This window comes from Chiloscyllium plagiosum, chromosome 17 (genome assembly GCF_004010195.1).
Source record: "Chiloscyllium plagiosum isolate BGI_BamShark_2017 chromosome 17, ASM401019v2, whole genome shotgun sequence".
Lineage (NCBI taxonomy): Eukaryota > Metazoa > Chordata > Chondrichthyes > Orectolobiformes > Hemiscylliidae > Chiloscyllium > Chiloscyllium plagiosum.
In genome coordinates, this window is record NC_057726.1 from 40,538,211 (window position 1) to 40,565,136 (window position 26,926).

The following is a 26,926-nucleotide window of genomic DNA, read 5'->3' on the forward strand; positions in this document are numbered from 1 at the left end:
CTGTCAATTTCTGACTCCACAACACGTTTTGGAAATTGTAGTGCTTACAGTACAGAGACAGTCTATTTGGCCTGACAGACTGCTGCAGGTGTTTAGATTCCACACAAGCCTCCTCTGATCTAACTTCACCTCACCCTCTCAACATGATGAAATTAGAAAGGTAATTATTATCTCCATAAATGCAGAAGATACAAGATTAAGATTTTGCTGAACCTTGAGTTTGCTTCAGACTTGTGCAATACTTTTGTGTGAGTGAACATTAGAGAAAAGAATGTTGTTTTAACAATACATTCTACAATTCTGAAATACACAAATATTGTCAAGGTCTGGAGGTGAGTTTTGAAGAAAAGGTCAGCTGTTATGCTCTCAATGCAAAGTGTACTAGCTGTTTTACAAAAACCTTGAAAGGATTGTGCTTTAAGATTTCAATGAGTAAAGGCATGTAAGTTGCACATTGAGGGAAATGAAGATCTCTATTTACCTGCACTATTTGTTTCAGTGCCTTGGATTGTTCTATCATTCTCTGTTTTTCTTGTAAACGAAGCACCTGCTGGCTGGAAGGAGACTGCTGGTCTGATGCAAATCCATTCTTCTGTCTCTGAAGAACAGTAGGACTGTGATCAGTGGCCTGCAAAAGATCAAAACCCAATGAAAATGTACACTCCAATTGATTCTGAAAGGTGTTTTCCTTTATTCATTTACAAGATGAGGGTGTCACTTTGTTACCCATGAACATTTATTGCCCATCCCTAATAGCCCAGAAGGCAGTTCAGAGTCAACTACATTACTGTGGGTCTGGAGTCAGATGTAGGCCAGGCCAGGTAAGGATGGCAGTTTCCTTCCTTAAAGGACATTAGTGAACCAGATGGGTTTTTCCAACGATCAACAATGGATTCATGGACATCATTAGGCTCTTAATTCCAGTTTTTTAATGAATTTAGATTCCATCATTTGCCATGCTGAGATTTGAACTTGGGTCCCCAGAACATTCCCTGGGTCTCTAGATTAACACCCCAGTGATAACACCACTAGGCCATTGCCTCTCCTTGAGCATTAATTGACATGTATAACAAGTACATAAGTAAGTGCCAGCAATAGCAGTCGAAAATGTAATGGGGTACGCATGAGTATAACATTCAAAACAATGTGCAAAATAGAGTGTAAAAGCTATTCACCCATTAGAAATGACTATTCTCCATCCAACTGCATTTGAGACCAGATTTCCAACAAACGGGTAAATGCTTAGAAGGCTTCTTCCAGAAATGGGAAGTAATTATATGTATTGTTACTTTTAAATCTGAGATTGATAGGTCATTGTTAACTAATAATATTAGCAGATATAGTTCAAAGAAAGATATATGGGGAAATGCAGATGGTCAATAATAGTTTCATTAAATGCTGGTGGTACAGGTTCAAGGGGCTACATGGCCTATTCCTGGTTCCTTTGTTACTTCTGTTTCTAGAAACAGTGGCATAAAATAAATTGAGAAAGAAAAAAAATCTTATTTATATGATAGAGTGACAATTTTATGTGGAAGATACACAGCCTTATAACATTTGGGCCAATCATACCATGCTAAGAAGATCAGAAAAATAAATCTCTGCAACATAAATAGTCAAATTCTACTTTGATGAAATGGCATTCCAGTACTTTTGTTTATCCTTTGAGATTTAATTTCATGACTCTTAATTATTCTGTAAAAGCTGTCACAGAACTATCCCTTCACATGAAGTTCACGTTACTTGTCAAATAATTCCTTTCTTTGTTACTGGTTACCCCTCTGTAGCTTTTCTGAACTTTTGTTCCCTATCTTTTTCCTCCTTTTCTTTCTGTTAAATGGTATGGAATGGAGTCATACATTGTATATGTTATTTTGTGAGACATATGCTAAAGCATTTTCTTCATTATTAAATAGGCAAATATGAAAATGGTTGGTCTCAAAGGTCTATGTAAATAAGAAATTTTAACATCAGATGCAATTTTAATAAACTGGTTTCTCAGATTCAATCGCAGAATTGACTAGTTTGTATTATGTTTTCAGATTTACAATGTTATTAGAAAACTTAGAAATTAAAATTAGGGTCTCAACAGAGATGTGTTATTCAGTATTTCTCCCCACCCTGTCCTCCCCTTTAATTGTCATAACTCCTCTAATATGTACAATGGAGAACAAGGAGACCCACATTTTGGGTTAGTAGTGTGAAACACAGAATAAAAAGTTAGGAGAATCATTCTAAATGAATAAAAAGTTAGGAGAATCTCACAAATGGCAGAAGTAAACTGATGCTAAACCAATAATACTTAAGTGGCAATTTGATGAATAATACTCAAGGTTTGACAAGAAAAGTAGTAAAGTAGGTGGCATGGTGGCTAAGAGTGGCACAGTGGTAAAGTTGAGTGACACGGTGGCTCACTGCTGCCTCACAGTGCCAAGGACCCAGGTTCAATTCGAGCCTTGGGTGACTATCTGTGTTGAGTTTGAATGTTCTCCCCATGTCTGTGTGGGTTCCCAGTGGGTGCTCCAGTTTCCTTCCACAGTCCGACAGGTTGGGTGTATGGCCTTGGTAAATTGCCTCGTAGTGTCCAGGGATATGCAGGCTATGTGGATTAGTCATTATTAATGTGGGGTTATACTTCTGGGTGGGATGCTCAGAGTGCTAGTGCAGGCTCGATAGGCTGACTGACCTCTATCTATGCAGAGGAGATTCTATTATTGCATAACTCCCACATGTTTGTGTTTGCACAGATATGATGTTGGTGATTCTTTGGGATGGCAGGATAGTCGTATAAGGAGAGATTAAGTTGACAAGACTTGTATTCTCTGGAGTTTGGATTAATGAACAGGAATCTCATTGGAACATATAAAATTCTGTAATTCTGTTAAAATTGGATACAGCAATGATGTTTCCATTGAACAGTGGGTACAGTACAAGGAGTCATAATCTCAAGATATACTGTAGGCCATTTTGGACTGGGATCAGGAGAAATATCTTCATTCAGAGGGTGGGAAGCTGTAGAATTCTCTACTACAGAAAGCTCGGCACGGTGGCATGGTGGGCGGCACGGTGGCACAGTGGTTAGCACTGTTGCCTCACAGCGCCAGAGACCCAGGTTCAATTCCCGCCTCAGGCGACTGACTGTGTGGAGTTTGCACGTTCTCCCCGTGTCTGCGTGGGTTTCCTCCAGGTGCTCCGGTTTCCTCCCACAGTCCAAAAAATGTGCAGGTTAGGCAAATTGGCCATGCTAAATTGCCCGTAGTGTTAGGTGAAGGGGTAAATGTAGGGGAATGGGTCTGGGTGGGTTACGCTTCGGCGGGTCGGTGTGGACTTGTTGGGCCGAAGGGCCTGTTTTCACACTGTAAGTAATCTAATCTAATCTACAGAAGCAAAGCCATTGAATTTGCTGAAGAAAGAAATAGATAACATTTCTAGGAGCTAAAGACGTCAAGAAGTAGAGGGAAAGAGTGGATGTATGGCATTGAGATAGAGGTTTAGCCATGGTCATGTTGAATGATAGAATGGACTAGATGTGCTGAATGGCCTAAATCAGTTCCTCTCCTTTATCTCTATGTGAATGTCCTGAATTTTACACAGTTACTCTATAATACTTGTATATTTTTAAAGCTAGACAGTACACATTCATAGCACAGATATGTCTTTTTGCATAACAAATCTGAAATGCAGTTGTTTTTGTCCAAGCTTCTCTAAATTGGTATGTGATGACTTTGGAGACAAGTCCTCAAGCTTCCCAGAATAGACCACTTCCTATTGAATTTCTGGCATATCAATTAGGGATTAGTTTAATTTTTGACTTGATGGTTATAAACCATTTTTATACAACAAAGGAAAGCTAAAAGAAAATCTTTTAACTGGGTAGCTGTAAATTGGGAGCATTAGTTTTAAGTCCCTATATGAAACTCTGTCTCCATTGTGATTCCATTTCTGCAAGTGTCATAGGAAAATAGCATCATAAAATTCAATTAAAATGTTGGCAGACAGCATGTTTTGCTACACTGGTATGCTTTGTAATTTAATTTGTAATTCATTTCTGCTGATATGTGCATAAAACTAGAGAAGTGACTGTTTTTCTAAATTAACCTTTCCTTGTACTCACCTGAGGGATCTTACAATGTCTGATTTACAAGCATCTACTGGATTTGATGCTGTTACTGTTGCCTCTTCTGTATTGTAAGATTCTATGATTCTTTGATAAGAGGGCAGCATCAGTTATCGGAGACTCCGTTTTCCTCAACCCCTTTGCTTCATCTTCCAGAAGGAAAAGACTAAATGGAGAGGCAAACAAAGTGTATATGTGATTGTGTGTGTGTGTGTGTGTGCATGAGGCCATGTGTTTGTGCACGTGTGTGTGAGTGTGAGACTGATAACGTGTGAGAGAAAGTGCAAGTGTGAATCTGTTATAGAAGTAATCATTAACCCCCCAAGAAAGATGAGGCAGGCTAGCCTCCACCAGGATGAATGTGGGCCTCACTTATGATATCCCAACCTGCCAAATGACTTAACTGTGTGAGAATGGCTCCTCGAGAGGGGGAAGGCTTGAGGCAAATGGGTCGTGCACATGTGCCACCATGCACACGTAAAGAATATATGTGTATACATGCACGCGCATACACCATTAGTTTAACAGGCCCAGGCAAGGAGCCATCTCAGTCCCAACTCATGAGACAAGTGGATTCCAAAAAGTGACACCAGCAGAAAAAAATGCATTCACCTTTCCCAATGACACATGCTGACCCAGTAACCACCACTAAACTCCAGAAAGACACCAGTAAAGAAGGAGAACATCCATAGACATGATCCTGGTATAAGCTTTACAGACAGTAACTTAGGTCTGAATTCTCCCACAATTTGCTTTGTCAGTTTTGGGGGTCCCTCTCCATGAACTTGAGTGAGCTTTCTCACACAGGTTCATGCTGCTCACCTCCCTCTATATGTCCCTCGCCTTCGCAGTGCTGCTCTCATGTGGTAGCAGTGTCCACAGCTGCCAAAGACTTCCTAGTTTCCCTCTGCCTATGTTTAAGTCCCAACTGTGCACCAGGTCAAACACAGCAAGCCAGGAAGAGCAGTTCACAGTTATAGTGTGTGAAGAATTAACCTGGAAATGGCCAACAGAGGCACATTGATAACAATTTTACTGACACAGACTTGCAGGATCTGGTTGGTACTGCGGTGGGGAGGGGTGCAGTCCTCTTGTCTCAGGACTACCAGAGGAGACTATAGCATCAGACCCTGCTCAATTGGTCTGACATTATCCCACTTCCCACCGGGTCAGTATAGTGTCCCCATTCTGGAGGAATGCCAGCAATGCACCAAGAGGTTTAATGACCTCATGTGCTCCACGAAGGTATGTACCACCATTTTCTCTCTGCTGCTATACACTCTGCTCCTGTACCCAACTCTCAGCAAGGTTAACAGGGGTCTACCACTCCCCTTGTTGCATGTAGCATCTTCCCTGGATCACTGTCATCCACCCAATTCACCTAGAGAGGACATCACCTCACCTCCTCCTCCATCTCTGAGGAAGATGACCCAGATTCATCAGAGGAAGCACCAGCAAGGCTGCCTCCCAGAGTATCCACAAACCCAAGTCCTGGCACCACAGCAGGTACCTTAGCAAGATTAGACTTGGGAGAACAAGCTGGTGAGCATGTCACAAGCACATAGAGTCATAGAGTCATAGAGATGTACAGCATGGAAACAGACCCTTCGGTCCAACCCGTCCTTGCCGACCAAATATCCCAACCCAATCTAGTCCCACCTGCCAGCAGCCGGCCCATATCGCTCCAAACCCTTCCTATTCATATATCCATCCAAATGCCTCTTAAATGTTGCAATTGTACCAGCCTCCACCACTTCCTCTGGCAGCTCATTCCATACACGTACCACCCTCTGCGTGAAAAAGTTTCCCCTTAGGTCTCTTTTATATATTTCCCCTCTCACCCTAAATCTATGCCCTCTAGTTCTGGACTCCCTGACCCCAGGGACATCTCTGCAGCTACCTGAGGAAGGACTGCCAGTATCCAGGTACCTCCTCAGACCCAGGCAGGAGATGACCACATAGTGTCAGCCATTCAATCATTTCGCTAAGATGCAAAACAGACACAAGAGCAGCAAGCGAAAAGTTTGTTGGAGACACCCAAAAAACAAGATCTAAAATTGGAAGAGGGCACCAGCACTATCTGTACCATATTGGAACCAGCGTTCATGTAGCTATTGGTTCTGGGTTCCAGATGCTTGTGTTCCTCATTGATTTGTTTGACCACACATAGTGCATTGGCCATAGGAATACCAAGCTCTGACTCTAGATTCATTTGTTATGGTTCTAAGGAGCCTAAGTGGGAGTATTAAAATCAAAGTAGTAAGATGACCAATCAGTCATTACAGCAGACATGAAAGATATTTAACTGCTGTCATCCAATATTGGGACAAAGGAAGATATTGAAATGCTTTTACATGTACCTTTGACATAATGAATCTGTTGTAACCTGCACAAGCTGTGCAGCACAAATTCAGTCAGAGACTGTGTGATTGAAAAAATGAGACTTTCTTACCCCATCCAGGATTTTCAGTTGACCTAGTTGGTTATAACATGCATTTCACATGCAGAATTCTGTAATGATAGATATCTTTAATCTCGACTCTGTGATGCTCTAGTTAATGCAATTGTGTCTTGTGAGGCCTCACATCACTCATACGTAGAGTCCACTATCCCAGAGAAAAGAACATTTACTCTGTCCATGCCAGGTGCAGTAGCAGCCTTTTCTCTTTGCATATTTGCAAGTTGGATGAGGATCGAAGGCAACACAGATCACACTTCAAAAGGGCGGGTCACAGGCTCAGCCTCTCAATCTAGGTGACATCCCACGAACCTTCATGTTCTTTTCTGTTTTACCATCCCTGTCAATCCCGCCAGGTGTGAGCTGCACTACTTTCCCAACCAACCCCTTGACTTAACTCTTCGCCTCCCCACTTTACTCCCAAAGCCTGAGGCCTACAGCTTCGTTATGCCCAACACCATGGCAACTCTCCAACAGGCAAGACCAAGATGCCGTGAGAATCCATGCAAGTACGTGAGCACTAAGAAAACATGCTAAGAGCCCTGAGGTGCAAGGATGGGTGCCTGACCCTGAAGACAAAGCAGCCTAGTGGCAGCATTATAAGGAAAGGTGTTGCAGCATTGAAATGGTGGACTGTATTGGAAGGGAGTCAGAGATGCGCGATGATGAATGGTGAGACAGGTGCCAGCCTCCATAAATAGAGGGTATAAGCAGCTGCTGCCAATGGACCTTGCCTTGAAAGGTTGTGGAATGCTAGCCAAGATGGAGGCTCAGAAAAGACACCAGAGAGTTGTTGCTGCACAGATTTTCATCTCAGGTGACCAGTTTCTCTCTGGTGCCTGGGAAGGTACTAACTTGTGTATAAATGTGGCAAGATTAGGTAATAATGCGATATCAATGCCATTTGTGTCAATGCCTACAAGCAGTGCTCTCACTGCTCATTAGTGAGGTTCTCAATTTTCCATTGAAGCCTCATGTACAAAATTGGACTTTTTAATCTACACATTAAGAATCTTACTTTTCCAGTCTCGTCATATGTTCCCAACTATCATTCCCCATTGCCCATGTCATTGAAGGGCTGGGAAAATTCTGCAGTTTGTGCTCAGTATCTTTCAAGATCAGTATGTTCAATTGAAAATTTCAAAACTGAAATTGATAAATGTTGACAGAGATATTAAGGGATATGGCACCTAGATGAGTAAATAGAGTTGAGGTGCAGGCTAGCCATGATCTCATTGAATGGTTTGGATCAGTTCAGAAAAATGGATTGCCGGTTACACTTATGTCCTTCAGTATGTGGTAGTATTGAATTGTGCCATTAATATGATAGATTACTTCTCTAAATTAACTGTATTGCAGCAATTAGTGAGGCTTGATTGTGGTTAGGCTACAACAGCTCTCTGAAAGATATACTCTAGCCCCATGAAATCAACTAGTTCCTGTTTAATGTATAAAAACTTGCCTTTTAAAGAAACTAAAAATAAAACTAAAAATATATATAAAAAAAACTTTCAGATTTCCCTGGTCAGATATTAGTCCAGCTGATTCGATTCTCATGTGGTCTTGTTGATTTAATATTAGTTATTTTTTTATTCCAAAAGATCTTTCGAAGTAATAATGCTAGGAAAGGTTGATAGTCTGAATGTTCTTGAACAAAGTCACACATTGAGCTATAAGGCACATTTGAGACCATTCTGACAAAAGATCATTTATCATTACTGTCAACAAAGGCATTTTTGTCATATGGTTCAAATAAACTATCAGTGTGTTATTGGTGTCCATTGATACTCTTGTCAATTTTCAGGACATCTTCACAATACAGTTGTCAAGCTGGAGTACACTGCAACAATTAGGCATTCATAAATGATGGATGTATTTTTATTCTGGAGTTCAGCTGAAGATGAGCACAAAGCCAGGCGCTGAGGCCCCAGTTTTAAGTTTTCAACATACCCTAAACCAGTGGCTAGAGTGGATGTCTGGAGTACACGTGGGAAACCCGAAAGTAAGTGCAGCATTTCTGAAATTGTTTTTGTTAACGCAACCATTCTATTATCATTTAACTCCCCAAGGACTGTGAAGTGGACACAGGTAACACAATCTCAATTCCAAGAGAGAAAATGCAATTGTGCAATTTGAAGGAGCTGACTTTCCAAAATCTGGAACCATCAGAATGGAATCTTAAGGGAAAAGGCTGCATCCTATTTCAGTAACACTCTGTCCTGGATATGCTTCAAGGGTTACTAAGGAATGGGCCAGACTTATTCCAATTGACCACAGAAAGGAAACAACCTGCTACTGAGAGATAAAAAGGAATGGAAGAGGTTGTGGAGATAGAGGACAGTATGAGCATCTCGGTGCCACTGTCCTTGATTCAATGCAGAAAGTAGCTTAATTATCGACACAGATCATAAAAGATGAGCATCTTTTGGTGTTCAGCTGCAACTAGTTTTTAACTTGTCCCACTCCTCGATTTCATCAAGACTACTCTATCTTGTTGCTCCTCACCACCACATGCAAGTATAAGCACCCTCCTTTGTACTTCCTCACTTTCCCATCTTTCTACCAACCATTCAATTTCATTCTTATACAGTCCCTCTCATCATCAAATCTGCACCAAATAGTTTCTGTGCATCAGATGAATACATTCCATTGCTTTAATCTAAAGGTCTCTTCTTTCCTTCCTTACAAAGGCAGCACCCAGTACAAAGGGCAAGGGGAGAACAAGCATGCATCACAACCAAGGACAGTTGATAGATTGGATCTTAGGTAAATGGTAAAACAATGAACAAGAGGGAAAGATTTACCAATCTGTCCAATATTAGTAGGAGTGACTGCAGTTACAGAGATCAAGTTACAGAGATCAACTACGCTTCACTGTCCGTCATGTTCCAGCATTGTATAACAGTACTATGGCTTTATGAGATGTACTTTGTTCTGTTTGTTTTTGAAGAGAGGTTTTAAGACAGAGGCATTGAACTGTCCATTTGAATCCAATAAAGTAAATAGCTTGTGAAGCATGATTGTTTTTAAAGTTGGAACAACTAAAGCAGCCTGAACTGGTAGAGTCAACTCCCACAGAGTCAGGATTTTTCGTTTGAGTTTTTCAGTAGCAGTTGCTGGGGCCTCGAAGCTGGGTTTAGTAGCTGCAATACATCTTCCTCTGCTACTCTCTCTCTCTCACCCTCAGCATTTCTCTTGATGTTTTTTTTTCCTCCTGGACTGGAGATTTGCATGCGGGACAATCTATTTGACTGAATTTGCCAAGGGTGTGTTTATAGGATGCTACTATATTGGAACTGTTACCATTTAGTAGTTAAATAATCTATTATTTTGTTAAGTTTTCTGAAAGAGTTAAGTGATTCCAATTTCTTCTTTCTTTTGTTGTATTGTAACCATAGTGCATGAATAAATTGTGTTGTATAGAACATAGAACAGGACAGCACAGTACAGGCACTTCAGCCCTCAATGTGGTGCCAGACTATTATCCTACTCTAAGATCAGACTAACCTACATACCCTTCATTGTACTAACTTCCCTGTGCCTATCCAAGGGTTGCTTAAATGTTCCTAATGTATCTGACTCTACTCAGAGAGTGGTGGGTGTGTGGAATGCACTGCCAGCGGTGGTAGTAAAGAACCAACATCTGACATTTTCCCTAAACCCTCCTGCAATTACCTTCAAATTATGGCCCCTCATGATAGACATTTCCACCATGGGAAAAAGTCTCTGTCTACCCATTCTATCTATGCCTCTCATGAGCACAGTGGCTCAGTGGTTAGCTCTGCTGCCTCACAGCATCAGGGACCTTGAGATCAATTCTGGCCTTGGGCAACTGTCTGTGTGGAGTTTGCACATTCTCCCCACGTCTGCATGGGTTTTCTCTGGGTGCTCCGGTTTCCTCCCACAATCCAAAGATGTGCAAATCAGGTGAATTGGCCATGCTAAATTGCCCATACTGTTAGGTGCGTTAGTCAGGGATAAATGTAGAGTCGGGGAATGGGTCTGGGTGGGTTACTCTTCGGAGGGTCAGTGTGGACTTGTTTGCCGAAGGGCCTGTTTCCATACTGTAGGGAATCTAATCTCTAATCTACCTCTATCAAACCGCCTCTCGTGCTTCTTCGCTCTAATGAGAAAAGCCCTAGCTCCCTCAATCTTTCTTCATAAGACAAGCCCTCCAGTGCAGCCAGCATCCTGGTAAATCTCCTCACCCTCTCTAAAGCTTCCACATCTTTCCTATAATGAGGTGGCCAGAACTAAACACAAGATTCCAAGTGTGGTCTAACCAGGGCTCGATAGAGCTGCAGCATAACCTCGTGGCTCTTAAACTCAATCCCCTGCTGATGAAAGCCAACACACCATAGGCCTTCTTTACAACCCTATCAACCTGGGTGGCAACTTTGAGAGATTATGGACATGGGCCCCAAGATCCCTCTGTTCCTCCACACTGCCAAGAATCCTGCCTTTAAATTTTGCATTCAAATTTGACCTTCCAAAGTCAATAACTTCACACTTTTCCAGGTTGAACTCCATCTGCCACTTTTCAGCCCAGTTCTGCATCCTGTCAATGTCTCGTCGCAACCTACATCAGCCCTCTACACTATACACGGCTTCACCAACCTTCATGTCATTGGTAAATCAATTGACCCACTTTCCACTTCTCTCATCCAAGTCACTTATAAAAATCATAAAGAACAGAGGTTCCAGAACCGAGCCCTGTGGAACCGAGCTCCAGGCTGAATACTTGCCATCTACCACCACCCTCTGTCTTCTATGGGCCAGCCAATTCTGTACCCAAACAGAAAGGTTTCCCTGTATCTCATGCGTCCTTACCTTTTGAATGAGCCTACCATGGGGAACCTTATCAGATGCCTTGCTAAAATCTATGTATACTACATCCACTGCTCTACCTTCATCAACATGTTTTATCACATCCTCAAATAATTCAAGAAGGTTTGTGAGGCGTGACCTGCCCCTCACAAAGCTATGCTATCGCTAATCAAACTATGGTTTTCCATGTAATCATAAATCCTGTCTCTAGAATCCTCTCCAATACTTTGCCCACCACAGAGGTCAGATTGACTGGTCTGTAATTACCAGGATTATCCCTATTCACTTTCTTGAACAAGGGAATAACATTTTCCAATCCTTCAATCATGTGATATTACTGCAGTGGACAGTGAGGATGCAAAGATCATTGTTAACGGCGCACAATTTCTTCCCTCATTTCGTGTAGAAACCTTGGGTGTATCCTGTCTGGCCCAGGGATTTATCTATCCTTATGTTTTTCAAAATTTCCATCACATCCTCCTTCCTAATATCAACCTGTCAGAGCATATCAGACTGGTTCACGTTGTCCTCACAAATGACAAGGTCCTTAGGAGTGAATACTGAAGCAAAGTATTTATTAAGGACCTCCCCTACCACCTCCAACTGCAGACACAAGCTCCCTGCACTATTCCTGATTGGCCCTACCCTCACTCTGGCCATCCTTTTGCTCCTCACATAAGTGTAGAACCCCTTAATCCTAACCACTAAAGCTTTTTCATACCTCCTACTGGCTCTCCCAAGTCCATTTTTCAGTTCCTTCCTGGCTACCTTGTGACCCTCCAAAGGCCTGGCGGATCCCTGCCTCCTCAACCTTAAGTAAGCTTCCTTCTTCCTCTTGACGAGATGTTTCACATCCCTTGTCACCCACAGTTCCTTCACCCTACCATCCCATTCTTGCCTCAGTGGGACATACCTGTCCAGTACCATCAGCAGATACTTCCTAAACAACCTCCACATTTCTGTTGTGCATTTTCCTCAGAACATCTGTTCTCAATTTAGGCACCCCAGTTCCTGCCTAATAGCATTGTAATTCCCTCTCCCACAACTAAATATTTTCTCATACTGTCTGCTTCTCTCCCTCTCCATGTATATAGTAAAAGTCATGGAGTTGTGATCACTACCACCAAAATGCTCTCTCACCGAGAGATCTGACATCTGATCTGGTTCATTGCCATGCACTAAATTCATATGGCCTCCCCACTAGTCAGCCTATCTACATTCCTGGACACCCCTGACAAAAACTGCTTCTCCCGAACTAAGTATATTCCAATCAATAGTGGGGAAGTTAAAGTCACCCATGACAACAATCCTGTTACTTCTACATCTTTCCAAAATCTGCCTCCAAATCTGCTCCTTTATGTCTCTGTTGCTATTGGGGACCCTGTAGAAAACTCCCAATAAGGTGCCTGCTCCTTTCCTGTTTCTGACTTCCACCCATACTAACTCTGCAGGGAAACCCTCTTTGACGATCTTCCTTTCTGCAGCTGGCCTGCTGTGTTTTTCCAGCACCACATTTTTCAATTCTCACCTTCTCCAGGGCAATTAAGGATAAGCAATAAATGCAGACTTAGCCAATAACACCCAATTTGCATAAATTAATAAAAAACAAATTAAGGAGTTCTCTTTAAGCACAATGTGGTTGATATTGCAGACCACTGACATGTTGGCTTCATTCACAAGGAGAGTATGCAGCACCATAAACCTCACGTGTTCACAGGTGTCTTCAATATCACTAAGTAGATTCTCAATGTCAACATTTCTGCCACTTTATATAAGTTAACGAATAGATTAATGCTATTGCATTGCAACCACTAAACGGTACCAAGTATTCCATTCTTACCCATACAAAGACAGCTTATTTTCTCTATACAAAACTGTCTTCTTAAATTCCTTTATGCTGTCCAGGCCACTTTCACCTGCACCAAGTAGATCTCAAAGACGGCTTTGCAACTGCCCCATTCTCAACCTTCCTTTCATCTTCAAGGTCCTTCAATTTGCTATTGGCTTCCAAATTTGCACCAGCTTTCCCAGAAGTGATTGCTGGGCCCCTTGCTGAGATATTTTAATCATTGATATACACAGGTGAGGTGTTGGGAAACTGGAAAGCAGTGGACCCAGCATCGATCCTGGTGGCACACCACTTGTCACAGGTCTCCAGACATGTAAATCCTGTCCCTCAGGATTCCCTCCAACAACTTGCTCACCACCGATGTCAGGCTCACTGATTTATAATTCACTCGCTTTTCTTTACCACTTTTCTTAAATAGTGACGCCACGTTACCCAACCTCCAGTCTTCCGGCACTTCACCTCTGAGTATAGACTATGCAAATATCTTAGCAAGGGGCCCAGCAATCATTTCCCTAGCTTCCCACAGAGTTCTAGGGTACACCTGATCAGGTCCTGGGGATTTATCCACTTTTATGCATTTCAAGACATCTAGCAACTCCTTCTCTGTAATATAGACATTTTTCCCCACAATCTATATCTTCCATGACCTTCTCCACAGTAAACTCTGATGCAAAATATTTATTTAATATCTCCACATCTCCTGCAACTCCACACAAAGGCTGCCTTGCTGTCTTTGGAGGCCCCTATTCTCTCCCTGGGTACCCTTTTGTCCTTAATGTATTTATAAAAACCCTTCGGATTCGTCTTAACCCTATTTGCTAAAGTTATTTCATGTCCCCTTTTTGCATTCCTGATTTCTTTCTGAAGTACTTTTTCTGCCTTTATACTCTTCTAAGGATTCACTCAAACTCTCCTGTCTATACCTGTCATAATCTTCCTTCTTTTTCTTAACCAAACCCTAAATTTCTTTAGTCATCCAGCATTCCCTGTACCTACCAGCCTTTACTTTCACCCTAACAAGAATATACTGGCTCTGGACTCTCGTTATCTCATTTCTGAAGGCTTACCCATTTTCCAGCTGTCCCTTTAACTGCAACCTTCTGCCCCCAATCAGCTTTTGAAAGTTCTTGCCTAATACCGTCAAAATTAACCTTCCTCCAATTTAGAATTTCAACGTTTAGATCCAGTCTATCGTTTCCACCACTATTTTATAGCTAGTAGAATTATGATCGCTGGCCCCAAAGTGCTCCCCTGACACCTCAGCACCTGCCCTGCCTTATTTCCCAAAAGTAGGTCAACTTTTGCACCTTCTCTAGTAGGTACATCCACATAGTGAATCAGATAATTGTCTTGTACACACTTGACAAATTCCTCTCCGTCTAAACCCTTAACACCAGGGCAGTTCCAGTCTATGTTTGGAAAGTAAAAATCAACTGCCATACCCCTATTATTCTTACAGATAACTGAAATCTCCTTACTATTTTGTTTCTCAATTTCCCCTGACTATTAGGGGGCCAAAATACAATCCCAATAAGGTGATCATCCCTTTCATATTCCTCAGTTCCACCCAAATAGCTTCCCTGGATGTATTCCTAGGAATATCCTCCCTCAGCACAGCTGTAATGTTATCCCTTATCAAAAATGCCACTCCTCCTCCTCTCTTCCCCCTTTCTCTCCTTCTGACAGCACTTTATCCAGGAACATTAAGTTGCCAGTTCTGTCCATCCCTGAGCCATATTTCTGTAATTACCATGATATCCCAGTCCCATTTTCCTAACCATGCCCTGAGTTCATCTGCCTTCCCTGTTAGGCCCCTTGAATTGAAGTAAATGCAGTTTAATTTATCAGTCCTACCTTGTTCTCTGCTTTGTTCCTTCCTGCCCTGACTCCTTGTTCTCTGCTTTGTTCCTTCCTGCCCTGACTGTTTGACTCACTCCTTTTCCCAACAGTACCAATCTCAGATTGATCTCTTTCCTCTCTATCTCCCTGGTTTCCTCTCTATCTCCCTGGGTCCCACCCACCCTTACTAGTTTAAATCCTCCTGAGCAGCTCTAGAAATCTCCATGCCGTATATTAGTCCCCTTCCAATTCAGGTGCAATCCGTCCTTTTATACAGGTCACTTCTACCCTAGAAGAGATTCCAGTGATCCAAAAATGTGAATTCTTCTTCCAAGCACCAGCTCCTCAGCTATTCATCTGCTCTATCCTCCTATTCCTACCCTCATTAGCTTGCATCACCGGGGGTAATCCAGATATTACTACCCTCGAGGATCTCCTTTTTAAATTCTTGCCTACCTTTCCTGGAGTTAACCATCTCCCTGACTGTATCTAGAGCTTTTCTCCCTTCCTATAACTGCCATCCATCAGACTCCTAGCTCTTGCAAATTCCTTATTGCCTCTAACTGTTGCTCCAACTGAGCCATGTGACCTGATAGGATTCACAACCAAATGCACTTCCTGCAGTCATAATCATCAGTAACACAGAAACTCTCCCTAAACTCCCACATCTGACAGGAACAGCCTATTGTTGTACTAAAGACCATCTTTGCTCCTTCACAATCTACAGACCTAGAAAATAGCATCATCCTTTTGCCCTAAAAAAATAGTGCTCCAGGCTAACTTAGTACTCATGGTTTATATTTTTAAAATTTAATCAAGTAACAGATCTCAATAAAACTTATAATCAAGAAAGAACCCACTCTGTGCACGATTGTAGATTTACAGCAAGGTTACTTCAGGCTATTTAAAACTCAACTGCCCATGTACTAATTTGCAGCATATCCTGCGATTTTCATCCTAGTGCTCACTGAGCTACCTTGATTTCCAGTTAAGCAATGTGTCAATTTTCACCCTTGTTGTCAAATCCTTCAAAGGCATCAGGCCTCCCTATATCAGCCACCTTATTCAAAACTACAGTGCTCTGAACAACACTCCTTTAATTCTGACCTCTTTCACATATCTGATTTCCATCACTCCATCATTGATAGTCATGCCTTTAACTGCTGAGATTTCAAACTCAGGAATTCCCTTAAATTCACTGTCTTTTTGTTTCTTCAGAGCATACTTTAAAATTTAACTTTTATTTGCCATACTGGCTCCTTGTGATGTTTGCAGTCAAATTTTGTTTGATAAACACAACTTTGAAGGCCTGGTTGCATTTTACTCTGTTATAGGAACTATTCAAATACAAGTTGTTGTTGTCCTGCAGCTCAGTAATAGCAGTGAGTTGGATGAAAAAGGTGCCAAAGAGGCAAATTCACTCAAAGCCTGCTGCTTCTGATCAGTAGTGCAAGACTTAGCCAGTACCCTACATGTTGCTCCATCTCCTGATGAACCAATCTGCCCCTACACAGGTGGAGGTGGGCCCTCATGGCCTTCAAAGCACAGAAGATGTTAAACAGCTGAGCAGGGACAAGAGCAACAAGTCTCAAAGCCAGCTGAAGTCGCAGGTGTTGCATCATATAGGAGTAGCAAAGGATGGAAGAGTTTGGAATTGCACATGGCCCAAAGAGAGCAGGGGGTTTAAACAGCTTGAAAGCATCATGTCAGCTTGGGGGAGTCCAGGACACAACTGCATAAACATCATCTTGTGGCTTAATAATGGAGCAGAAGACATTGCAATTCACAAATTCTCCTGATGGCTTTGGGGTGCCTGGCTGGTTGAATATGTGCAAACTTGGGGAATCTAATGTTGTATGAGTACCTTTGGCAAAGCCGATGAAGAGCATAAGCCTGAAACGCCAAGGCTTACTTTTTCTCTTTACAAGTGTGAATCATTTTTAGCAGAGGCTATGGTTATTTTCAAGTTTTCAGTTCTTTCAATGTTCTCTTTAATTCTGTTTATTTTCCTATCAGAACACCTAACAATTAAAATTTACTTAGTGACATGTTGGATAACAGGGTATTCCTTTGAATTTTTTTTATACTCGGAACGAGGCAAGAAACCAGTTAAGTCTAATTTTGCTCATATTATGGGAATATTTTCATACTTCATTTATCAATTCTTGAAGCAAATAATAGGAGACTTTCCACACTGATGCATCTCTTTTGTAGTGCATTACAAAGGATGGGGCAGAATGTATACTGACATTATGGTAACACTAAGTATATTATTTTACATTGATAGTAAAAACAAAACTGCATAATTCTCCATGAAGTTCAGTTGTGTATAATCAAAAATATTGTTTTCTTAAAACAGAAGCAGCATTGTTCATCTCACTAATGATGCAGAAACGGGCCTCAATATTTGTCCTTCACATCTATCTACATTATTATTGAAACTGTGTAATATTTACTAGTCAGTACAAATGATACTATACACATCAAACACAATCTGAAATTTGGTGCATATATCTCTGCCTAAATCAAGGTAATTCAGCTCCCATATTGTTATGAAAATTATGGACATGCATTACAATTCACTAAGTGCAAGAAGTTGATATAATGAGCAGCACCGTATAAAATGAATACTATTGGATATCAAAACGAACGTTATTGGATAACCAAGTACTCATTATGTCCACGTATCATCTTGATTATTAGTGAAAGGGTAAAGAAATCTCAACAGGGCATGGAAACTGAGGAGAAAGTGAGGACTGCAGATGCTGGAGATCAGAGCTTAAAAATGTGTTGTTGGAAAATCGCAGCAGGTCAGGTAGCATCAAAGAAACAGGAGAATCAATGTTTCGGGCATGTGTTCTGTTAACACCTGTTCCCTTCAGATTTCTTGTACGTCATGCACCATTTTTCAGGTGTGAGCTCAGGGACAAGGGAACTGTGTGCTAATGCATTGCTGTGCTGCGCCTCATGCCTCAAGTGTTAAGATTATTAAATAATTAATGACAATACACAGAGAAGTCTAATGTTTTAAAAGTGTTTAATGTTTTTTTACTGAAACTTTCAGAAAGCACCAATTGCTTTTGGATGGACCAACTTGGTTCCTGAGGACAGGGAGATTCTTTGTCAGTTCCTGGTGCATTATCTTTCTGTCTATTTTTCCCTTTTTACACTGCAGTAAAACACAATAGCTCCTCTCTTTGCATTTTTTTTTCAGTGCTCTCTCTTCTGCGAAGTTCATATTTTACAACAAAATATTTTACAACAGGAAAATCTCTCCCTTCAGTGAGCTGTAAAAAAATACCAAACAGCAGTAAAGCGGAGTGCCAGGATTGCTAATGGGCAGAAGTGAGCCACCTACAGTGTTAATGAATAATAATTTTATAAAGTCAGGATGAACTCCCATGATGAATTTTTATATAATAAATATAAACATTCTTTAATTATTTTCTGAAATGCTAGATATACTATCATAGTTTAAAGCTGAAATAATGAGAGAAAAATAAAGAATTATAAGGAAAGGTAGCTTTTTTCAACCCATCCCAGAAGATCTTTCAGCCAAACAAAGGATGTCTGAAATGCCTTTACCATTGTAACACAGGCAACAGAAGGAGACCATTTGCAAGCAGTGAGATTTCACAAACAATAACATAAATAATCAGTTCCTTCATTATCTTAGTTAAAAATCACACAACACTAGGTTACAGTCCAACAGATTTATTTGGAAGCACGAGCTTTCGGGGGACTGCTCCTTCATCAAGTGGTTGTGGAGCAGGACCATAAGACACAGAATTTATAGCAATAGATTGCAGTGTCATGCAACTGAAATGATATATTGAACAAACCTAGATTGCTGTTAAGTCTTTCATCTTTTGGAATGGGTTGCAGGTTTTCGTTCATAAATTTGTAAATTCCAGAACTTCTATTAAGTCACCTTCTCGGGAAAATGTAAGGTTTCATTAACTTAGTCATATTGACTGAAGAACGAATGTCGCTTGATACCTGGAGAAGTTCCTTCCTCTACTTCGAATAATTATCTTCATCTAAATAAAATCAGATATGGTCTCTGCTTAACAGCTGACTGAAAGGACAGCACTTCTTGCAGTGTAGCACATCCTCAGGCAACGTAGAAGAACATCTTGCACCTGTAATAAGGGACAAACCTACAGGCGTCTGAATCAGAGTGCAGTAACTGGGCGAAGGTTGACAAGAGATGAGTGGTACAGATACAGAGTAGGCTGCAAACGAAGAACGAGCAGATAAGGAATACAGAAATTGAGTACAGGAAGTGTTGAGGAGGAATCTAAGAAAATAGACAGAGAAGATTGATTGGAGGAAGAAAGATTTTGGATGGTTTGTGGTGTGCTTGGTCACAGCTTTTCAGGAATTGTTTTGAAGCTCTTATGGGGAAAGGAGAATTGGGGGAAAAATAACTGCTCAGTTTGGGATGGGGGAGATGGTAACCACTGAGTATTTCAGGGAGTGGGGTTTTGCGATTAAGGGCCAAAGTTTGGCAGTTGATTGAGCTGATCGGCAAGCTGCTGCAGCAAGATATCAGAGAAATGAAACAAAAACAGAAAGTAACAAGTCTGGCAGCATCTGTAGGAAGAAAACAGAGTTAATTTTCTTACCACAGATGCTGCCAGACCTGCTGAGTTTTGCCAGCAATTTCTGTTTTTGTTACAGATTGCCAGCATCTGCAGATCTTCATTTTAATTTATTTTAAATTAAGGTTGTTACAATCTTAGTACAACCTCGTAACTATATGATGTGGGCAAGTGCTACCCATGGGGGCATACCCTGAAATGTTGCTGTCCATGATGGAGAGCTGGAGGAGCAAATGGTACACTGGATTTATCAGACTAGCATTCTGTCCTTCATGTTGGGAACAGTCATTGTCTAGTTTCTGTCCAGCAGGTGGGAGAATGGGAAACTACATCTTAATGAGGTGATATGAACTAATAATGAGGCGCCGATGCATGTGAATATATGCAAATAGGCCTTTGCTGCTCTCAAGCATGAATCTTGTCTCGTTGTTCACCACTTGGTTGGAAAATGAGAGCTTATGCTCTCGATGTTGAGATGTCCCTTAGTGTCCATCTCACATAATTTTCCCAACATTTTCATTGTTTAGAGGCTGGGAAAATTCAGTTCATATCAAATCCAGAGTGGTCTTGACAAGGTAGATGTGGCGAGGATGCTTCCTCTTATGGGAGCATCGGACCTGGTGTTTAAAAATCAGGGTTAGCCATTCAAAACAGAGACTGGGGGCAAAAATGGGTGGCAGGTCTTTGGGCCTCTCTTCCTGAAAAGGTGTTAGAAGCAGAGTCTTTGAATATGTTGAAGCCAAAGGTCAATAGATCCTTGTTAAGTCAGGGGTTGAAAGGTTAACTGGTATAGGCAGGCATTTGGATTTGAAATAAAAATCAGAACAGCCATGATTTTATTGAATAGCTGAGGAGATCTGAGGGGCTGAATGGCCTCCTTCTGCTCTTAATTTGCATTGTTTTAAATGTTGAATTGTATATTCCCAAAGCTACGTAGTTGTCTCTTGCTTGGTGAGTTTAACATGATCAGCCCACTGCTGAAAAGGGACTACTCCTCATTAAAGTTCAGTATTATTTATGTCTCTCAAACAAGTGCAAAAGGGTTTTTACTGAGGATCCAGCCATGGAAATTGAATAGACAGGAGCCCTGGTCTATCTGGACCCTGTTTAGTAATGGTAGTTCAAAGCTTGTTTTTGAGCAGATGTGATTTGTCACAAGGATCCTGTTTGTGATTTCCCATGTTTTTGATCCCTTGACCAAAAGAATGCCTGTTAATTGATCCTGCTCAGTAAACGTTGCTCGATATAGGGCACTGAGACAGGAGATGGACAGTAGATGGATTGAATATGTTAGCATGGAGTGGTAGGGGAAGAGTAGCATGAATGGCTGTAATTTCTCAATGGAAAGTGAGCACAATAACACTGACTTTATTCATTCAACTGAATATTCAAATAAAACACATAATGGGCTCCAACCACGCAAATCTACATACCTTCAGAGATGCCCTATGATTTGATTGTGAATATTTGAATGTTAATTTGCAACTAGCACTAAAGAGGCAGCATATTGGCTCAGTAGTTAGCACTGCTGCCTCAAATCGCCAGGTGCCTGGGTTTGGATCCACCCTCAACCAATGTTCAACCATTCTCCCTGTTTCTGCATGGGTTTCCTCCATGTGCAGGTTAGGATTAGCCCATATGCTAAATTGCCCATAATGTCCAGGGATGTGTAGGTTAGGTGGATTGGTCATGGGGAATGCGGAGTTACAGGGAGAGACTATGCAGTGAGATGACCTTTGGTGGATCGGTGTAGGCTTAATGGGCCGAATAGCCTGCTCTCATGCTGTAGGAATTCTATGAAATATTGTGATATGATCTGTTTGATTTAAGCATCACCTACACTTCACAATTTCTCATCCAGATCCCTGAATTATGTTCCACTCAGAATGAAAAGAAATTTCAGTTGCTGCTGGATAGACTGAAACAAAGAGTTATTTGGATTGTATTTTTGTTAACTTGTCAGCTGCTTCATTAGGCTAGCAGATAGAGATCAATTCAAGTGTCCCAAAGAAGTGACATTTTTCCTTTCTTACAGTTGAAATGACATATAGATTAAAGAAACAAGGCATTTTATTACTGATTTATAAGGAGAAATCCACTTGCAATTAGAAATGTACAAGAACAAAAGAATATCTAATGACAGTAATTAGTTTGTATGGACAACTTATACAAGTAATACTGAAAGAAACAGTTGGTTGCTCTCTGAATAATCACCAACATTTGGTAAATGACAACAAACTAATAAGGCCCACAGTGTGAGGAAACATTGTGTAATACTGTCCTGTATGGTTTGAACATAACTATTGACTGACACAGCAAGGTTCTCTGCATAATGATTTGTACTCCAGCAAGAAATCAATGCATTTAACAAAGATGAAAGGGAGCATGGAGAGGCAAATTAACAGGATTTTTTTAAAAATCTAATCAGTCAACTAAAGTGGTTTTAATCAGAAAATTGGAATCTGTGCTTGCTTAAATTGGTTCGTTGTATTAATACAAACTTTGGTTCAGAAAAAGTTTTGGTATCAATTAACTATGAATTTTTCCATGATCAGGGTACACTTAAATAAAAGATTAATAATTTTGAAAGCAAGAAATGAAATCACTTGGTTCCAAAATTCCAAAGGGCAGCACAATGGCCCAGTGGTTAGCACTGCTGCCTCACAGCACCTGGGACCCGAGTTCAATTCCCGCCTCGGGCAACTGTCTGTGTGGAGTTTGCACATTCTCCCTGTGTCTGTGTGGTTTTCCTCTGGGTGCTCTAGTTTCCTCCCACAGTCCAAAAATGTGCAGGTTAGGTGAATTGGCCATGCTAAATTGCCCGTCGTGTTAGGTGTAGGGGAATGGGTCTGGGCAGGTTGTTCTTCGGAGGGTTCCTGTGGACTTGGTGGGCCAAAGGGCTTGTTTCCACACTGTAGGGAATCTAATCAAAGAACAACTCGACTGAAAACGTTAACTGTGTTTTTCTCTCCATGGATGCTATCAGACAAACTGAGTATTTTCAGCACATTCTGTTTTTATTTCAAATTTCCAGCATTCACATACTTTGCTTTTATATTTCCACTAAATCATCAACAATGACAGCCTTGAATAGTGTCTGTGACTACTCTCTCTCTCTCTATCACACACACATCAACAAATTCTTTTTCAGCCGTTTGGTAATGTAACAATATAATAAAACCAAAGAACTGTGGATGCTAGAGACCTGAGGTAAATGCAGGATATGCTGGGGAAAAAATCTGCAGCTCTGGCAACACCTGTGGAAAGGAACCAGAGTTAGCATTTTAAGTCAAAAATCTCCCTTCTTTAGAACCGAATGGAAGTGGAAATGTTATGAGTTTTATACTATTGCATGGTGTTGGGTGGGGGTGGGAGGTGGTTGGTGGCAGAACAAAAGCAAAGGTCTGGGGATAGGTTTAGGGCAGGAGCGATTAAGTAACAAAGATTGCACGGGAACAAAAGATGAATGGAGTGATAATGGCTGTCGTAAAGAAACAAAGCTTTGGTCCATAGTCGGTATTAATGGAAGAATAATGGACAGCTCTGCCTGAAAGCAATAACTGCATGAAATCAAAATGGAAGACAGAGTTCATGGTCTGAACTTATTGAACTCAATATTGAATCCAAAAAGCTATAAAGTGCCAAATCGGAGATGAGCTGCTGTTCCTCCTGTTTTTATTACTATTGCAACAACTTGTCCTGATCAAAGTTTTGACTTTTGTAACTAGTTATCAGATAAACTGTGAATTATTGTACTGCACATGTGGTATTAATGTCTTAAAACATTATAAATAATCAATAAACTATTCATATAATGACAAGTATCTGTAAATTAGACTTTGAAATATTTTACTTCATTTCAGCACACAATAGAAAAATAATAGAATAGACTAAGTATCCAGTAGGGCATCTCTACAGTGGTAGTTATAATGATAATCTTATTTCCTTTTAGTTAAAGAGGCTGCCACTAAATAGATAAATAGATAAAGATAAAGAAACTTGGGTAAAAAATAAAAATAAAGACAAACCTTCACAAGCACATCATTTTCACTTTTCATTTGTAAAAGTAATGAAGTTGTATAGTTTTAGCAAGTCTACAGTTGTAATTTTTTTTGTAACTATTCCACCTCACCCTCTGGACTAATTTTATAAAGCAGACCGTATTGAATGTATGCTGCAGTAAATCTTCAGTTAAAGATCAATTATTTTCACATTACTGTGCTTGGCACTTAGCAGCCTACATGTGGCCTGACCCAGATAATTAACTGATCCTTTTCTAATTTGCACATAGCACAATCAGTATTTCAGGCCTATGTTTAAAATGTAGCACCCAGTTTCTGTATTTTCAATCGAACATATAACCAATAATTGTTGCCTTTTTACAAAATTATTTTCCTAATTATTCTCTCAGAAGATCCATTGTTTCTATACATTCTAATCTAGTTAGAAACTTGGGAATAAGGGTGTTATGGAGTGCAAACAATCCACAAAAAAAACACTAATGCTTTTTGTGATCAGTTAATGGAAAATGCAGTTGTAGCAGGGGAATTGAAACATGACAAATAAGATGACTAAATTTAAATGGCAAGTAGTTCTAGCTCTTGGGACCGTGCTCAAGATAGGCCAGAAAATGAAATATATCCAAATTTGTTCAACTCTACCAAATATATTGAACTTGGGTTGAGGATGTCCTTTCAACTAAGATATGGGCTCAAATCCTCTGGTCAGGATTAAAAACCCTACTCCCAACCATGATCGGACAATAAAAAAAATCACACCTACTTTTGGTGGGACTGCACCATTAGCATTAGCAAACTAACACAACCTAGCCAGAAATCTATGGAAACAACAATGGAGTGGGTTGACGTACAGGAGCCAGTGGGACCAGCTAAATTAGTTAGAGTAAGTTTTTTGGGGGAGGATTGGCTTGTGTGGGAGCTATCTGGGTGAATCCAGTTTGGTGAGTTGTCTTTGAGATCAGATTGAGAGGGTCACTGGGTCTGAGTTGGGTAGATTCTGACAAGAGTGGATTCTTGATGGCTTGGGTTAGAGTATAGTCTGAGACTTTTTCTGAGGGTTTTAACTTCCCAGGCAATGACAGAATTGGGATTTCTGCATGTTCCTGACGCTTATCTTCCAGAGTACATCCAGAGGGCAAAGGTCTGGGCCATGCTTTTCAAACTCAAACTGGACAGTTATTTGTTAATGATACCGTAGCCTTTCGCCTTCAGGTAGAAATGCACAAATCACTTTCATGTTTAAGTCAAAGTACCTTTACAGGACTGTTCTATTGACTGTGGTGATTCGACACTGCACACAGAGCACTGTCACCACTGGATATATATTACCCTATCAATAAAACAAGGTAATTAAAATCCTTAAAGATATATTGATGAGTCAAAAGTGACAATGCATATTGTAAAGGTGACAAAATATATTAGGGGCTGCTATTGATATCCTACTTGGGTGAAGTAACTCATTTTGTGGCTCAGATATACACACCCAGTATTTCCACTTCACTTAATGTTACAACATGGCAAAAGTGAGAACTGCAGATGCTAGAGATTAGAGTCAAGAGTGTGGTGCTGGAAAAGCGCAGCAGTTTAGGCAGCATCTGCGGAACAAGAGAATTGACATTTCAGGCAAAAGCCCTTGTTCAGGAACAATAGTGCTAGGAAGAGTTGGTTGGCAAACTAAGTGGGTGACTGTGGGTCACTGTGGGTGAATACTTATTAGTTTAAGAGAAACCGTTCTTCCAGAAATCAAGTTGCATTTGTCTTCCAGTTAGCAACACGCCAGTTTTTGTGTCATTCTCTTGAACTCACCTTTTACCCCTTCTGCCAAGTGACTTCCCCCTTTATAGCACAATAGTTTTGGAGATATATGGATACCCCAGAGCTAACTTTATTACAGTGTCAGGCTAACTGGGATTGATTTAATTGACTTTTCAAACCAAGTGATTCAACAATCAATAGTAACAATTGGATTTGCAGACATGCTCTCTGGAGAAATAATTATTTTGGGAACATTCACACATTTAGAACTTGGATTTCTGAAAATGAAACAAATACTTATTTTGTACATCATAACTTGTTTGAAAAAGATTCTTGAAATATGGAAATAAGTACACAGGAATCCTGTTGTATTCAGCAGAAAGCATTTCCTTTCACAGCTATTCAGCCTGCGACTGGTAAATAGCTATGTCAGTGTTAGGTCCTCCTTATAACTGAAAATACATAAAAATACTTTCATCATATCTGTGTTCAGGTTTGACTTTTGCGATTGACTTGAAATGTATTTCCAACATTACTCTGTGAGCGATCTCCCATTAATTTTATCTCCATATTTTCAATTAATTTCCTAACTACGTCAATTTAACAGCCCTACGTTACAATGCTGGGATACTAGGTCTGGTTAAAGAAAATATCCCGTTTACTCATTTACCCAACAAATCCTAATTGCAGGCCAAAGTAGTAATTTTTGTTATAACCTGAAGGTTGAGATATAATTCCAAAATTAAAATACATCACGTTAAAAAGCCATCATCACTAAAATCAATTCTAAAATCAATTATAATCATCTGTACAAACAGTCCTATATCACAATGATCTATGACAGCTTCAAAATATATTATCGGTCTACGACTGCATTTTTAAGATAAGTTTGGTAATTATCCAATAAAATACCTACGGCATTTACAGCAAAATAACTGTCTGGAATTAGTTAATAATACCTAATGGATTGCTGAAATAACAGCAATTGTACCAACAAATTTTGAAAGTAGTTAATAAGTATGTTCAGCTCAAGTTAAAATATCAGGTGTACTTTCATGGGCTGTAGGTAAAAGTGTGCTTTGATGATCTCCTACTCGACCAAAACAAGTACAATGTGACAGCACTGGAAACTATTTTCTATTCCATTTTCATTTTTGGGTTCTGATACAACAAGAAACTGAGGGTTTGGAGTGGCAGACAAGACTTTTGCCGGCTGATGTGTAAATACATTCTACCTTTCAGTCTTCATTTCGGGTTTTATACCAGTATCTCTCCATACAGAGGAATTTATTACCCCAGTTAGACTGTCAGGAAAAGCAAAGATTAAAGGTGAAAGAAAGAGAAAATTATTTGCAAAATCCCCTGTGGCATGTTACACTGTATCAGAGACCTGAAAGCAGATTGGCCAATGACCTCCTGATGAGACATTAGCAAAAACACTTAGAAAATAATTGAGAC

The 26,926-nt window shown here is 40.4% G+C and overlaps 1 protein-coding gene across 1 annotated transcript in view; it reads right to left on the bottom strand.

Moving 5' to 3' along the window:
* LOC122558401 overlaps positions 1 to 26,926 on the bottom strand; it is a 389,098-nt gene that overhangs the window by 69,466 nt on the left and 292,706 nt on the right. Inside the window, exon 6 of the mRNA XM_043706929.1 lies at positions 482 to 628. Within this exon, the coding sequence (XP_043562864.1) occupies positions 482 to 628 (147 nt within the window). The remainder of the gene's footprint in view (positions 1 to 481; positions 629 to 26,926) is intronic.